A 14,214-nucleotide genomic window follows, 5' to 3' on the forward strand; every position below is an offset into this window, starting at 1 on the left:
TTTTTTACTTTATTGAATTGGAACTGTTAAAGTCAAGGTTTGATTTGATATCTCATTAAAATTATACGCTTTAAGTATTTTGAATTTTGAATATGTACGATTGCTATAAGGTTGAGCTTTAGGGTGCTTTAGGTTCCTAATTTTACGTTAAAATCAACCGCTTTAAATAATAGAGTTATTTTTTCTTTTAAGTGGGAAATATCATCCATTGACTTCTCCCTCTTTGGGTGAGGGGAAAAGGAGTGTCAGACTCTTACTGACTAAAAACCACCCCGTTCCTACTCCTACTTGGAGTCGGAGCCCCGGTAACTGGATAAATTGTCCGCTGCTTTGGTTAATTACATCGTTACTAAGTGAATATTTTAACTGCACGTGGTTATTTAATTAGGGACGACGGTTGCAGTTAATTAGGTCAGTTAAACAGTGACAATTTGTAGTTTAAACTGTAATGGCGGTATTTATCGAGACTAATGGACGGTACTAGGGACCCAGCGGCGGGTGGAAGTTATTTAATAACATAACATTAGGATTAATTAGTCTTGAGTAATTGGGTCGGCGACGGCTATTGGAAAATGTTGTAGATAGATAAATGGATAAAAAATGTTATTAGTATTTAATAGACTAAATAGAAATATGCTAAGGGTGGAAGAACCATGCTTCCATGAAGGCCTGCTCGACCGGAGTTATACCACGGCCTCATCGAAAACCGACGTGAAACAAAGCTTGCGTTGTGTTTCGTTGTGTGAGTGAGGTTACCGGAGGTCCAATTCCCCCTTCCCAATCTTTCCAATTCCCGATTCTCCAACAACCCTCAAATTCCTAACCCCCAAAAAGCCGGCAACGCACTTATAACGCCTCTGGTGTGTCAAGTGTTCATAGGCGGAGGCGATTGTGTTCCATAAAAAAAAAAACGTAGCAGCAATATGCGAGAACAGCGCCAACAGCAACGAACTAAAAGATACAAATTTTAATGCCCAATATCCAAAACAAAAGGAGACAGAATGCCAAACAAAGTAGTGCGATACGATTATACGAAAGCCGTTGTTTGTGTACAGTCGCGCTTTCTATGGATTTCACAAGTTGTGCAAGTGCGGAAGCTCCCCGTTATAGTCCTGGCACACTTTCCACCGCTGGCCGCGACTGTACCCGCACCCACTGTTTTCTTGATCTTACCACATTTATTTACAATCTTGCTCCTTTAACATTATTGTACCTTTTATTTGATTGTTTACTTAAACTGCTTGTGTTGGCCAACTAAAGTGTTATTGTGTAGGTTTTGAAATCTGCAGTGTCTAAGTCTAAAATAGATGTCTTGTCATTCATGGGCTGTTGTCGAACACTTTAAAGTATCTTTATCACTCTCTTATAAGTTGTAAGAGATTCATATACATTCGGATTTCTTGCGTCCACTTTAGTTCGGGATTTCATTTCAATCTTTCCACTGTGTTCATTAAACAAATTAAAGACGGTTTTTTACGATCGTCTCAGATCTTCCCTTACATAAAAAAAGAATTTCAGTTCGTTAGTCTCGATAAAATTCGAAAACAGCTGGACCGATTTGGCTAATTTTGGTTTTGAATTATTTGTGGAAGTCCAGGGAAGGTTTAAACGGTGAGAAAAATTTTATTGAGGCAGTACGAAGTTTGCCCGGCCAGCTAGTTTTTAGGGTTCCGTAGCCAAATGGCAAAAAAACGGAACCCTTATAGATTCGTCATGTCTGTCTGTCTGTCCGTCTGTCCGTCTGTCCGTCCGTCCGTCCGTCCGTATGTCACAGCCATTTATTTCCGAAACTGTTGGGCCTACATAGTTCAAACTTTGTAGGTTGATGTATTTGGATAACCGCTATTCGAATTTTAAATAAAAATTATTAAATTTAAAAATTAAACTCCATACATGGAACTGATTAAAAAAAATTTTTTTTTCAGCTAACATATCCGTGATGCGTGTCTATAGATAGGTCTTTAAAAAAGACATTAAGGTTCCTAAAACCATTTTTAGTTAAAATCAATCGTTTGAAAGTTAGACGCCTCCAAAGTGGAAAAATGAGTGTCCCCCCCTGTAACTTTTAAAATAAGAGAGTGAGAAATCTAAAAAAAATATATGCTGTAGATTTTAATGGAAACTACCAACGAAAATTAGTTTGAACGAGATATCATTATTAGTTTTTAAGAAATAAAACATTTTCAAAAACCGCAAATATAACTTTGTCGTTCATACAAACACTATGCAAAACCAAGTTATTTTATAACTTTGATATTATGTCATCTACTAATAAATAAAAAACAGTGACAATGTAATTAAAGCGACCTGGAGTGTTATTAACAGTGAAACAGGGAGGTCTAAAGAGAAGAGTAGTGAATTTAGTCTTATAATTGATAATAATGTAATTAAATCGGATGCAGAAGTCGCAGCTGCATTTGAAAACTTCTTTTCGGACGTTCCTGTATCCACTACTAAGTCTTTGAACTCATCTCCCACAGTTGCAGAATCTTTACTAAAAGAAAATGTTGCAGCTTGCAATTTAGGCTTCTCTTTCGAACACATAGATTATTCAGATATTGTCAAAACGTTCCATACCTTGAACAAGAAAAAGACTGCAGATCTGTGGGGTAATTCTGTGTACATTACCGGCTCTGTAATAGATATTGTAGCACCCGTATTAGCTCTAATCTTTAATAACTGTGTCGATCGTGGTGTGTTTCCTGATCTCATGAAGAATAGTAAAATAACTCCGTTATTTAAATCGGGTAGTACTTCTGACCCCACTAACTTTAGACCTATTTCAGTACTACCTACATTCAGTAAAATTTTTGAAAAAATTATTCTATATCAGTTGCAAAGATTCTTTAATAGAAATAAATTATTACATGGAAACCAGTTTGGTTTTACAAGGGGTCGTTCAACAACTGATGCCGGTGTTGAACTTCTTAATAACATTTATGATGCATGGGAGGACTCGGCCGACGCATTGGGTATTTTTGTGACTTATCCAAGGCGTTCGATTGTGTCTCTCATGAAACACTGATCAGGAAGCTATCCCATTATGGAATACGGGGCAGCTCTCTGGACCTTCTTATTTCATACTTGAGTGATAGGATTCAGAGAGTCGACATTAACGGAAAAGTTTCCTCCGGGTCTATTGTTAGGATGGGTGTTCCGCAGGGGTCAATTCTCGGCCCGTTTCTCTTTCTTATTTATATTAATGATTTACCTTACCTTGTGAAGGATAACCATGGGATAGTACTGTTTGCTGATGATACATCTTTATTGTTTAAACTCAAACGTGGACAATTAGTCAGTGATCATGTAAATAGTGCTCTCTCAAAAATAGTACGCTGGTTTAGTGCCAATAATTTATTACTTAATGAATCAAAAACTAAATGCATTAAATTCACAACACCAAATGTTAGACATGTGAAAACCAGCGTGCTAATCAAGGGCGAGGAGTTGGACCCTGTAGATTCAACTGTCTTTTTAGGTATAACTCTGGACGCTAAGCTACAGTGGGCTCCACACGTAGATAAGTTGTTGAAAAGACTCAGCTCTGCAGCATATGCCGTTAAAAAAATTAGAAATTTGACCGATGTAAATACAGCGCGATTAGTATACTTTAGTTATTTTCATAGTATCATGTCATATGGTATCCTCCTGTGGGGAAATGCTGCTGACATTCAGTCTGTCTTTGTGCTGCAGAAAAGAGCCATTCGATCAATTTATAATCTTAGTCCGAGGCACTCTCTTAGGGAACTATTTAAAGAAATTAATATATTGACTGTTCCTTCTCAATACATTTATGAAAATGTAGTGTATGCTCACAAAAACATTAATTTATTCAAAAAGTATTGTGATATACATAATATAAACACTAGAAGTAAAAACAAATATATTGTTCCCACTACTAGACTTAAGAAAATAAGTGGTTCGTTCAGATGTCAATGCATACGCTTTTACAATAAAATTCCCAGCGATATTCAAAGTTTGAGCCTGAATAAATTTAAAAATGTTATTAAAGAAAAACTGTATAGTAAAGCTTTTTATAAAATTAAAGACTACTTAGATGATAGTCAGGCTTGGGAGTGAGCCGCTATAATGTCCACACAGGTCATGTTGACATGTTTGTAACACAAGTTACATTTTTATACAATTTGACATGATATACATTAATATCATTCGATATTTTTTTGTTTTCACATATTATTTTTAAAATTGTTAGTTTGAGGACCGTGTGAGAGTTTGCCTAGTCATTTCACTTTTAGTTAATTATATTCTGACAGTGTGAGCATTTGTGTGGCCTACCCAAATGTTCTTTTGGTACCGTAAAACATGGCAACTTTACCTTATTTTAGAACAAAACACGAAATATATTTTTAACCATAAGACGCATAGAAACCAAAACTATATATTTAGAATTGTAGTCTATCTGGCTCACTTTACTGTAATCGTCATTATATACAAACACTTATTTTAGCCGTAGTAAAGAAAAAACAACATGGGTAAAGATACCAAATTTTTGGCAACTTTACCTACGCGCCGTATTCATCGTGTATTGCATATTAAAGAGTTGTTAAGGTACAGAGGGCTTCATCTAGGACCTCTTCGTATTATAATGCAAACAATATGAGGAAATCTATAAAGATAACGGCTACACAGACATTAGGGAAAGTTGCCACGGGTTTCATCGTAATTTACATACAAATAATTTGTTACGCTCGGGGTTGTCAAAAAAGGAGGAACTTTTTTATGACATGTATATTTAAAAAAAAATTAATAAACCTTAAACCTAAAGTAAAAAAACGCACAAATTTCTAACATAAATATTATTCCCTTTTAAACTAAATTAAGTTCTAAAATTTTAAGTATTTATGTTTAAAATTGTAAAAAAGGCTACAAAATAATGTTTAATCCTTGACTTTTTAATTTTATGACTTCACTATCTCCATAGCTAATTATAACATCACTTCCGTATAATTTTTATAGTGTCTAGCTCCGAGTTTTCTGCGGTTTTGTTTTATGGGAGCCATTTTGGCTGTAAAACAAGAGGTATTATTAAATACATTATATCTTATCATCCAGGATATTCACTATTATTCTGTGAAATTTAGGTATTCGAAAATGGTTATATACACACAAACAAGAAAAAAACATTTATTGCCAACCCTAACTGTAGGCAAAGTTGCCACAAAGCAGGCCGTGGCAACTTTACCTAACCTGTGTCAACATTACCGAAGCGATTATTTATCAATAAATTAAAGAAAAAGCAATTGCTGACATTACAACAGTAATCCCAACTATATTATACATACAAGATCAAAATTTCACTCACCTGTGACAAATAGTTAAGGCTCTGTGAGCACAATTTAGGAACTACTAACTTTTAGCTCATTTTCACGCATACATTGTGACGGCCATTACTGGCATAATAGCAGTCTTACGTCTACGCAAAATATAGTAAATATTTCCTTTTAATGTCTAAAAAATACTTCTATTACAAAACAGAATTCTAGTGGGTAGATTTTTAGATAAATGAATTTATACCGAATACCTATAGTATGGTAAAGTTGCCAAGGGCCCGGTAAAGTTGCCATAGTTTACCGGTAGGTATTGTTCGTCGGATCATTCAGCAACAGCCGTCAGCTGAGCTCATTGTAAACTGACACATGCGTGCTGCCATCTGAACAGGTCCGCTCAAACTGCTGTGGTTCTTTCCTCAAAAGACCACTACAGAATAAACTTGCACGGTTCTCCGACATCTTTAATTGATTTTGTCTGGACTTTAAAAGAGACTATGAGAGAGTATGAGACCTCTGAGTTTGTTTCGGCATTTCTTCTCAGAGTAGTCGGATAGGAAATGCCGGCCTCATCTAGCTATTTGAAATATTGACGTGTAAAAGTGTTATTTTATAATCTATTTACAGAAATAAATATCATTTATCATTTACTTGCTGCTACGGAACCCTTCATGGGCGAGTCCGACTCGCACTTGGCCGGTTTTTATATAAAACTATGAAAGAACGTATACCATCATAAATATAATTTTACATCGATATCATAGCGTATATAATTTACTCTCTTCTACATATTATTTACCGGGGTTTACCTTTATAAAATAATAGTAAATACCTACCTATGTACTTCAAATATTTCCTACATCGCACCTTATACGCCATTCATGTAAGTGTGTAGCGGTTAAGGATTAATCTTATCGTAATTATTGCACAATACGGCCGCAGGTGTTCAACTACTATACAATATATATTATGTATGTAATAAGTATATGTAATATAATATGTATTGATTGTATAGGTTCGCAGTACTTTGGTATTGTACCTTTGTGAGGGGTTGACAGATATTGGCCAATCGGAAGGGTGTTTGAATTTAAATCAGTTTTTGTTTTCTGATAAAATTACAAAATTTTTGAAACAAAACGAAAAAAGAATAAAAATGTTCATTATCAACAAGTTTTGCTCTAAGTGTAAATTAAATATTAAATTATTCAAATTTTTTTATGGTATAAGCCACGAGCAGACGGTTCACCTGTTTGGTTATTTTATTCAATCTAGGAAAGTTCTAACACCTAAACAGATAGTTCATAATGCATGACGGAGGAAATATCATTCTTCTCTTCATTACTAAGCAAATAGTTCCCAACGACCATAATTTTCAATTTGAAATTAATAATAATCACACAATCGTGGTTTGGCTTTAAACATTAGCATACTCTGTCGAAAGCAACAAAGCGTAACGGGCAAACAAAACAGACTACAGACTACACTTCCTACATACGTTATTATTCTTATTATATACGAATTAGTATACGATTTTATACAAAGAGGTTTGATAGCCACATACGTAGTATAAAGGTACATAGTGATAAACTGACACTTGCTTTGTGGTGTTTTATTCACAATAACGTTATTCCCATAATTATGGATTTTCCATTTTACACTTCATTCTTTTGATTTTGATTCCTATACTAAGCTTAAAGAGCGGGATGGGCTATGGCTATGGCTACCACAGATGGGGCCCAGTAGGGCTGAAGCCCGATCCGGAGCTAACAGGTCTGGATCGGGAGCCGGGGCTCCGTCTTAAAGTAGGACTGGGAACGGGGAGGTTTTTAATCAGTAACAGTCTGTCACTCCCTCTCGCCTCACCCAAGGCAGGAGAAGTCAATGGATGATTTTCCCGCGTCAAAAAAAGTTAAGCCGTGAGAATGAAAAATATCTAAAAGATATAGATATACTAGCCCTCTAAAATCCTCCCAAAAATGACCCACTAATCTGGAGTGCGATTCTCTAAGGCAAAACATCTTTACAACGAGAAAATCGTCAGTGAAATATTCGATGAAATAAAAACGGTATTCTATAGTTACAACTACCCGATCGCAGCGCTTCGCAGATGTTGACGGCGCGACATGGAACTAATATATGTTTCCAAATGTATGAAAAACGGTATTCAGCAATTCAAAACATCCTCGCCTTTGATGAAAATGACGCCTTCGTCTTCGATTTTAACTGTCAAACCGAAAAGCTAGTATTTTGTGGTTGTTTGATTGTTTGTAGGCTTCTAGACGATTAAAATGTAAGTAAAACAAGTTATTTTTTAAATTGGATACATAATATTTATTAGCTTTTTCGTGCTTTAATACCCGAAACGTTTATAATTAATGTTTTAGATGGCTGTTCGTGGATCCTGTATAACATTTTCATTGGAAAATGCTAAGCGTCGAGATAATTTAGAAAAAAGACGTCAAGCGTACACAATTCGTAATATGGGTCTTCTTGCAACAGATATAAACTATATCAAGATATTCAGGTTGAGTGAAGAACTAATTGCACAATTAGAAGAAGATATTTCCCCATTTTTAACACCGGCAAAACGTCGAGGAGGAATTAGCAACCGAAATAAGGTATTACTAGTAAATTAATATACCTATAACAAGTAAATCACCATACAGAGTAATATAGCCTAAAACTTACTTTCATTCCAGATTTTATGTACTCTCGCATTTTTTGCCAGTGGGAGTTACCAAAAAATACTAGGCGAAAATGTAAGGACCTATATCTCCCAAGCATCTGCCTCGAGGGCTATTAGAACCGTAGTAGATGCCATCAACCAGCCAGATATTATTAAAAAGTACATAAGATTTCCTGTAAACGCAAGTGAAAGGGAAATTCTTAAACAAAAGTAAGTATGAGTACTAGGTATCTATTTCTTAAGTTTTATATTTTAGTTAGTTTTTTTTAAGTATGTAGTAGTTATAGTAAGAATGATACTTTCATGAATCAAATCATATGTTTATATATTTTTGTTACATACTTAAATACATTAATCCGTAGTAGTATTCCCTTCCCTTACTATGTCTATATTTTATTTAGATTTTATGAAAAGTTCAAAATTCCTGGGACCATTGGTTGTATTGATGGTACTTTGATATCAATGGTGCGGCCCAAAGAACATGAAGAACGATTTTACTGCAGAAAAGGGTATCATGCTCGAAATGCTGTAATTGTAAGTTTTTTATTCATTACTTTATGTGAGTTGTAGTAGGAATAGGAACCTATCTGTTTCAAACTACAATTTTTTGCCTTTTCAGATAAATGATCCTGACTTAAATATAATGCATGTGGATGTAACTTTTGGAGGGGCAACTCATGACAGCTTTATATTTAATAATTCATATATAAAAACGCATTTGGAGCAGCTGAACAATACAGGAGAAACAGTGTACCTGCTTGGTGTGTATTCTTTGAAAATGTTTCTTTACTTTTACCACCATAAATTGCACCTATTTCCACAGGCAATTGAATATTAATGACAAATTCGAATAATATTATTGTAAAATTAAATTCCTATTTAATTTATTTCAGGGGACTCAGGTTTTCCTCTCAGGCCATACATGATGATCCCTTGCAGTAACCCTGAGCCTGGATCGAGGGAAGAATTGTATAATAACCTGCATGCAAGTGCTAGAAATACTGCAGAACGAACCATTGGCATACTTAAAGGCCGCTTCAGGTGTCTTTTAGTTCATCGTGTTCTGCACTATGATCCTGAGATGGTGGGGAAAATAATAAAAGCATGTTGTGTACTACACAACATATGTAATCGAGCTGGAGTACCTCCAGTAGAATTACCAAGTTATCTACAAAGACAAGAAGATACTTTTCTCCAGATATTACAACAAGGAAGCCAGAACTCGATTAGTGATTTAGACAGTGGACGCCTTGCTAGAAGTCGCCTAATTAATAGACTGTGGCGCGGGCAAAATAGGCAACAATAAAACTAAAAATACTAACAATAGAGTTAAGATATTACTAAATTAGATTAAGATACAGTTTGTTTATTAAAAATTATAGTGGGTATCTATGTTTATCTATTGATGTATTATTTATCATAAAATAAAGCAAGTTAAAGGTTTTTTATAATGTTTTACTTAATATATAAGATAAAATTAATATAAGTAATCTAAAAAAATAGGAGAGTGTGGAGGTACAATAATTTTATTACAATTAATTAATTAATAAAACAATCTTAATATAGTGTATTTTATCATAACTAATAATGTATATATCAGTCCTTTGACACACATTTTATTTATTAGCTAAATCTCTAAGAGCGCTACCTAATTTATCCAGCGCCTGAACCATAGCTTGACCGACTTGACCTAAAACCTCAACAGTAGCTTGGCTGTTCTGTGCTTGTTTATTGATTGCTTGAGCAATCAAGAGTTCTGCGTCTGCTCGGCGTTCTTCAATTGCAATGAACCGCTCTGTGATGCTAACCATTTCAGAGCGGCGTTGCGCGGGAGGTGACCTTCTTAATAGACGCCGGCGCGCGGCAGATTGCCGCGGAGACTGTTGGTGAGTCCGTCGGCGACTATGTAAGGTCTCTCTAGGCAAACGCTGACTGGGAGCTGCAATTAAAATTGAAATATTGTACTTATTACAGTCATCTTATTAACCTATTTGTCTCTATCCTATATAAGCCAGAACAGGCTGTTATGTTTTATATACAACATTCACAGTTTTTCTGTAGTGTATTTAGTATCAACATTGCACCCGTGCGAAGCCGGGGTGGGTTGGTAGTATTATGTATATATGTTTGGTTACAGAATGCAACTTACTTTGACTGCCCCTTTCCAAAACATCATTTCGCTGTAACATAGGTCTTGTTGGCTCAGTTGGCAGAACCTGAAAATATAATATGAAAGTTATTGATTTGTTTCTATGTATAATAGTTCAAATTATAATTTTCCAAAACTATACCCTGTTTTCTTCAGCTTCTGAACGATGAGCGTCTGATGCTGGTTCAATTACTGGCTGGGATGCTGAGGTTGAAGGTATCGGTGCCAGATTGTCTTGCACACTGTTCCCATCAAAGGCAGGAAGATTAGACTGGAATTTAATGTTTTGTTAAGTTAATTATTCAAAATATTATTTAAAAAACAAAGTAATAACAAATCTTATACCCATAGCACTTCATAGCCTGGCTCAGATAATCTGCTTTGGTCAGCATGCTGTTGCTCAATTGGCAGGTCAATATTCTGAAAATAAAATGTTGACACAATCTCATATTTGTAATAGAATAGCCAGTAACTCATTAAACTGATAAAAATACTTACAAGTAAAATGCTGGGAGACTCTTCACTTTCCGCAACTCTATCTATCGGCTGTTCCTAAAAATTATAATAAAGTATAATATTGTATTATGTCCTTTTCAAAGAAATCAATAAATATGTAACATACATAGCCTTTATAATCACAAACCTCAAAGGGATTTATTGCTAAGTTCCGATCTCCGCTACCAAAACTTTCTCCTCCCATGATTGTTTGGATTTTTAACTCAATTTCACTGAGCTCTGGCACATCCTCTATACCACCACCAGTCCGCCGTCTTGCTGCTGCAATTAAGCTGGTCTTCCTCTTCACTGCTCCTTTTTTGTCCTTCCAGTACTAAAACACAAGGAAGAATATTATTAAAAATATTGATATCTTTTAAATAGAACACTTGTTTGCTCAGTTTGCAATTTTTAATGCCATAATGTACCCCAATTTGAAACCTAACCTTAACACGTTGACTGTCCGTGCATTACATGTAATTCATGACATAATCTGGCTGTAACGTCCGTGCATTATATGCAATGCATTAGTCAGTGGCAACTGAACTGCCTTTACTGTGCTGCACGTGTGAGCTAGAACTTTGATTTTTCTAGGGACATATGAACAAAGACTTGAAAAAATAAGACTTAAATGTTCCATCGAAATTTTATACTTTTTTATCAGTAGAATATTTTAAGTTCCATTGGACGCACCAACGAGATTATCCAAAATAGATGGGACAGTCAACGTGTTAAGTTACAGCACTTGTTTGTTATTTGTTATCATTAATAATAATTAATGTGCACAGGGTCAATGTAAAAGGATACTTTAACGTAGTCTATACTACTACAGTACTAACTCATTGCAACAATATACACACACATAACATAATCATATTATTATAATTGGGTACCAACCTTACACCACTGTTCCCATGTTTTCGTACACCCACCACCTTCACTGTTCAAAGCTGTCGTTATTTCGGACCATGCCTGACGACTGCGATTGCGAGCATTCGCAGTACGAGCATGACCCATAGCCAGCCATGGATTGCTTTCCAAAAAGTTTACTAGTTTTTCTAGCTGATTTAAGGAAGGCGCTGCGTTGCGAGACACTAAAAGATAAATATTTTGGTTACACAGATAGTAGTTCAAAGTAGAAACTGTTGTATTTTATAAATAGAAAGGTGAGATGTTTACTTACTTTCGAAAGGTTTTGAACCAAACTAAAACAAAGAACAAGTAGAATGCCATTGCTAAGGGTGGAGAATTCCACTTACGAGTTTGAAATCCACTTAGCCACACTTAAAAAAAACACTCAGAACATTGAAATTTCATATTTATATATAAAAAAACTTTACGTGAAGAACTCAAGTGGCAGGTACCTAGTTTGTTTTGAAATTTGAAATACCCAGAATGTTGCCGTTAAAAAAGGCAAACATTTGACTAAATTATAATTAATTGTAAATTCTTTCTAAATTATGATTAGTTAAATTTTCGTTACATAATAAACAAAATAGGTTTTGTAGATACGTATTGTGTATTTATATCAACTTAAAGTGATGAAATAACCTAAAATTAAGTTAGTCGAGATTTTCTCGATTATACTTTAGATAAATCATAGCAACACTGTTAACATCGTACGTATAATCGTTGCTCGGCAGATCGTCGACGAAGTTAGGTAGCTTAGTGAATACCGTTTTTACCAATGTTGTTTTAAAAAGCGTTATAAACGGCGAAGCCTCCGTTATATCGTCCTTATTAATATCTGTGATACGTTTGTTAGAGAATCGCATGGCTGATCCTTCTAAATTCTATAGTTTCTTTGTGGAATGACAAATTGTAAATGCTGTTGATTGATAAAAAATAAGCCTCTGCATTCTGTGTAGTACAGCTCCTATTTAATTGCTTATCTATTTATCATCTCATTTTACTAAACAAGTCTGGAAAAGAATTTAATATGAAAAAAAAACAAAACATTTATGGATTTACCAAAAAAAACATGCCACCAAAAATAAGTATAGAGGAAAAGACATTAAATAAATCCCATCAAAAACATCCTGTAAAAAACCCAAGTCTCGCAGCTCAGTCTTTCTACCGTCAAAAGTTGTGAGATCCATGTAATACCAAGTCGGTTAATCTATTTAGTGTCTACTTGAAGGACCTTCTGTCTTAAGTTATTACATAAGTTATTATCATGCCAATATTAAAAATATTTAACGTTTTAAACAAATAGATCGACTTGGACATCGCTTGATTTGATTATTAGTATGTATCACACTACACAGCAAGACGGGCCAGCGACCAACAGGAACGAGAGTTTCAATCGCGTGAGGCGCGAGAGACTAAAGAATCTAATATAATATTGTAATATTCATTTTGTTTTCATGCGATGTCCAAGTCGATCTATTTGTTTAAAACGTTAAATATTTTTAATATTGGCATGATAATAACTTATGTAATAACTTAAGACAGAAGGTCCTTCAAGTAGACACTAAATAGATTAACCGACTTGGTATTACATGGATCTCACAACTTTTGACGGTAGAAAGACTGAGCTGCGAGACTTGGGTTTTTTACAGGATGTTTTTGATGGGATCTCACTTCTTTTTGTAGAGCCTTTCTTTTTGATACCATCTACTTCAAACGAATTTTGTTAAAGGTCTTATGATATTTTAACTGCATAAATAACTTTGTAATCCCATATATTTATATGGGATTACAAAGTTATTGATGCAGTTGGTGTATTTGGAAAACTGGACCGAAATTACAAAATATTTAAGTTTTCCCATGATTAAGACACTAAACTCTATATGTATTCCAAATATGAAGCTTCTAAGTCTGCTAGAAGTGCCTTGGACTTTTGATGATCGGTGAGTCAGTGAGTGACAAAATTTAGAAACTTTAACAAGTTGTCATTCTTAAACTACTGGTTCAAATTGACTGAAATTTTAAATATTCCGTGTTTATACAATGCCGGATTAGTTACTGAAGATTCAGGTTTCTTGCTTTATCCACAACCGAATTATAGGGGGTCGAAAAAGGCCCGAATTGCTTCGAGAAAAGGATGGTACGGCCGTGCCGCTTTTTTTTGCTCGACTTGGCGGGGGCACTGCCGTGCCCCCAGATAAAAGGATTAAAAAATCATAGAGGATAATGTCATAAAATAATTACGATTAAAAAACAAAAAAAAAAAAACGCAAATGTCAAATCAAATCGTTTCAAATATCGAATGTTATATTATAACGGCATAATAAAATTCAATAATCGCAGCCCCTTTGTTCGCGCGGACAAAGAGCTAACGTGCGAGGTTGCACGTATGTGTGCACGTGTTACTTTTACGTTCAAACCACACCCACACAACTGCATATCAATGGAATATGATGAAATTGTTCTACAAATAAAGAAATTAATTGATACCTACATGGAAGATTTTTCTATGAATGAATTACTGAAGGAAAAACGTGTGTAAATAGAATTGTTTATTGTTGAATGAATAGAAAACGGTTTTTTTTTCGTGATATCGCAAGGTATAATGTTTATTAGTTTGAATTGAACCAATTGTCTATACCCAACGATTGGGGTTTTTATGACCTTTTGTTCTTCTTTCGTGCGTG

At 34.8% G+C, this 14,214-nt stretch overlaps 2 protein-coding genes across 3 annotated transcripts; one reads left to right on the forward strand and one right to left on the reverse strand.

Annotated features, from left to right (window-relative positions):
* Window positions 1–7,280: 7,280 nt before the first annotated feature.
* On the forward strand, window positions 7,281–9,416 carry LOC118274115 (putative nuclease HARBI1). The gene is made up of 6 exons (XM_035591494.2): window positions 7,281–7,578; window positions 7,673–7,906; window positions 7,988–8,184; window positions 8,376–8,508; window positions 8,594–8,735; window positions 8,868–9,416. Exons 2-6 carry the CDS (start codon window positions 7,673–7,675, stop codon window positions 9,278–9,280), a joined length of 1,119 nt encoding a protein of 372 aa, XP_035447387.1. The 5' UTR covers window positions 7,281–7,578; the 3' UTR covers window positions 9,281–9,416.
* A 68-nt stretch (window positions 9,417–9,484) lies between these two features.
* LOC118274116 (uncharacterized) lies at window positions 9,485–12,395 on the reverse strand. Of its 2 annotated transcripts, none has more exons than XM_050695208.1 (8): window positions 11,983–12,395; window positions 11,802–11,901; window positions 11,516–11,712; window positions 10,767–10,952; window positions 10,469–10,675; window positions 10,266–10,394; window positions 10,124–10,190; window positions 9,485–9,913 (listed from the first exon to the last, which is right to left on the reverse strand). In XM_050695208.1, coding segments are annotated over exons 2-8 (1,110 nt in total). In that variant the 5' UTR covers window positions 11,803–11,901; window positions 11,983–12,395; the 3' UTR covers window positions 9,485–9,590. The 2 variants fall into 2 exon arrangements, with proteins under 2 accessions (XP_050551165.1, XP_035447388.2); XM_035591495.2 differs by lacking the exon at window positions 11,983–12,395 and having other exon boundaries at window positions 10,469–10,543; window positions 10,622–10,675; window positions 11,802–11,967.
* Between the last annotated feature and the right edge of the window lie 1,819 nt (window positions 12,396–14,214).

The sequence above is a fragment of the Spodoptera frugiperda genome, chromosome 7, assembly GCF_023101765.2.
Source record: "Spodoptera frugiperda isolate SF20-4 chromosome 7, AGI-APGP_CSIRO_Sfru_2.0, whole genome shotgun sequence".
NCBI classification, from domain to species: Eukaryota; Metazoa; Arthropoda; class Insecta; order Lepidoptera; family Noctuidae; genus Spodoptera; species Spodoptera frugiperda.

Bases quoted from the DNA above. Each gene is read 5' to 3' on its own strand.
- LOC118274115 (XM_035591494.2), top strand. From the start codon at position 7,673: ATGGCTGTTCGTGGATCCTGTATAACATTTTCATTGGAAAATGCTAAG. The intron at 7,907-7,987 runs GTATTACTAGTA...CTTTCATTCCAG, and splicing joins GAATTAGCAACCGAAATAAG to ATTTTATGTACTCTCGCATT. The intron at 8,185-8,375 runs GTAAGTATGAGT...TATTTTATTTAG, and splicing joins AGGGAAATTCTTAAACAAAA to ATTTTATGAAAAGTTCAAAA.
- LOC118274116 (XM_050695208.1), bottom strand. The intron at 10,953-11,515 runs GTTGGTACCCAA...CTTGTGTTTTAG, and splicing joins CATGGGAACAGTGGTGTAAG to TACTGGAAGGACAAAAAAGG. The intron at 10,395-10,468 runs GTATAAGATTTG...ATTAAATTCCAG, and splicing joins CAGGCTATGAAGTGCTATGG to TCTAATCTTCCTGCCTTTGA.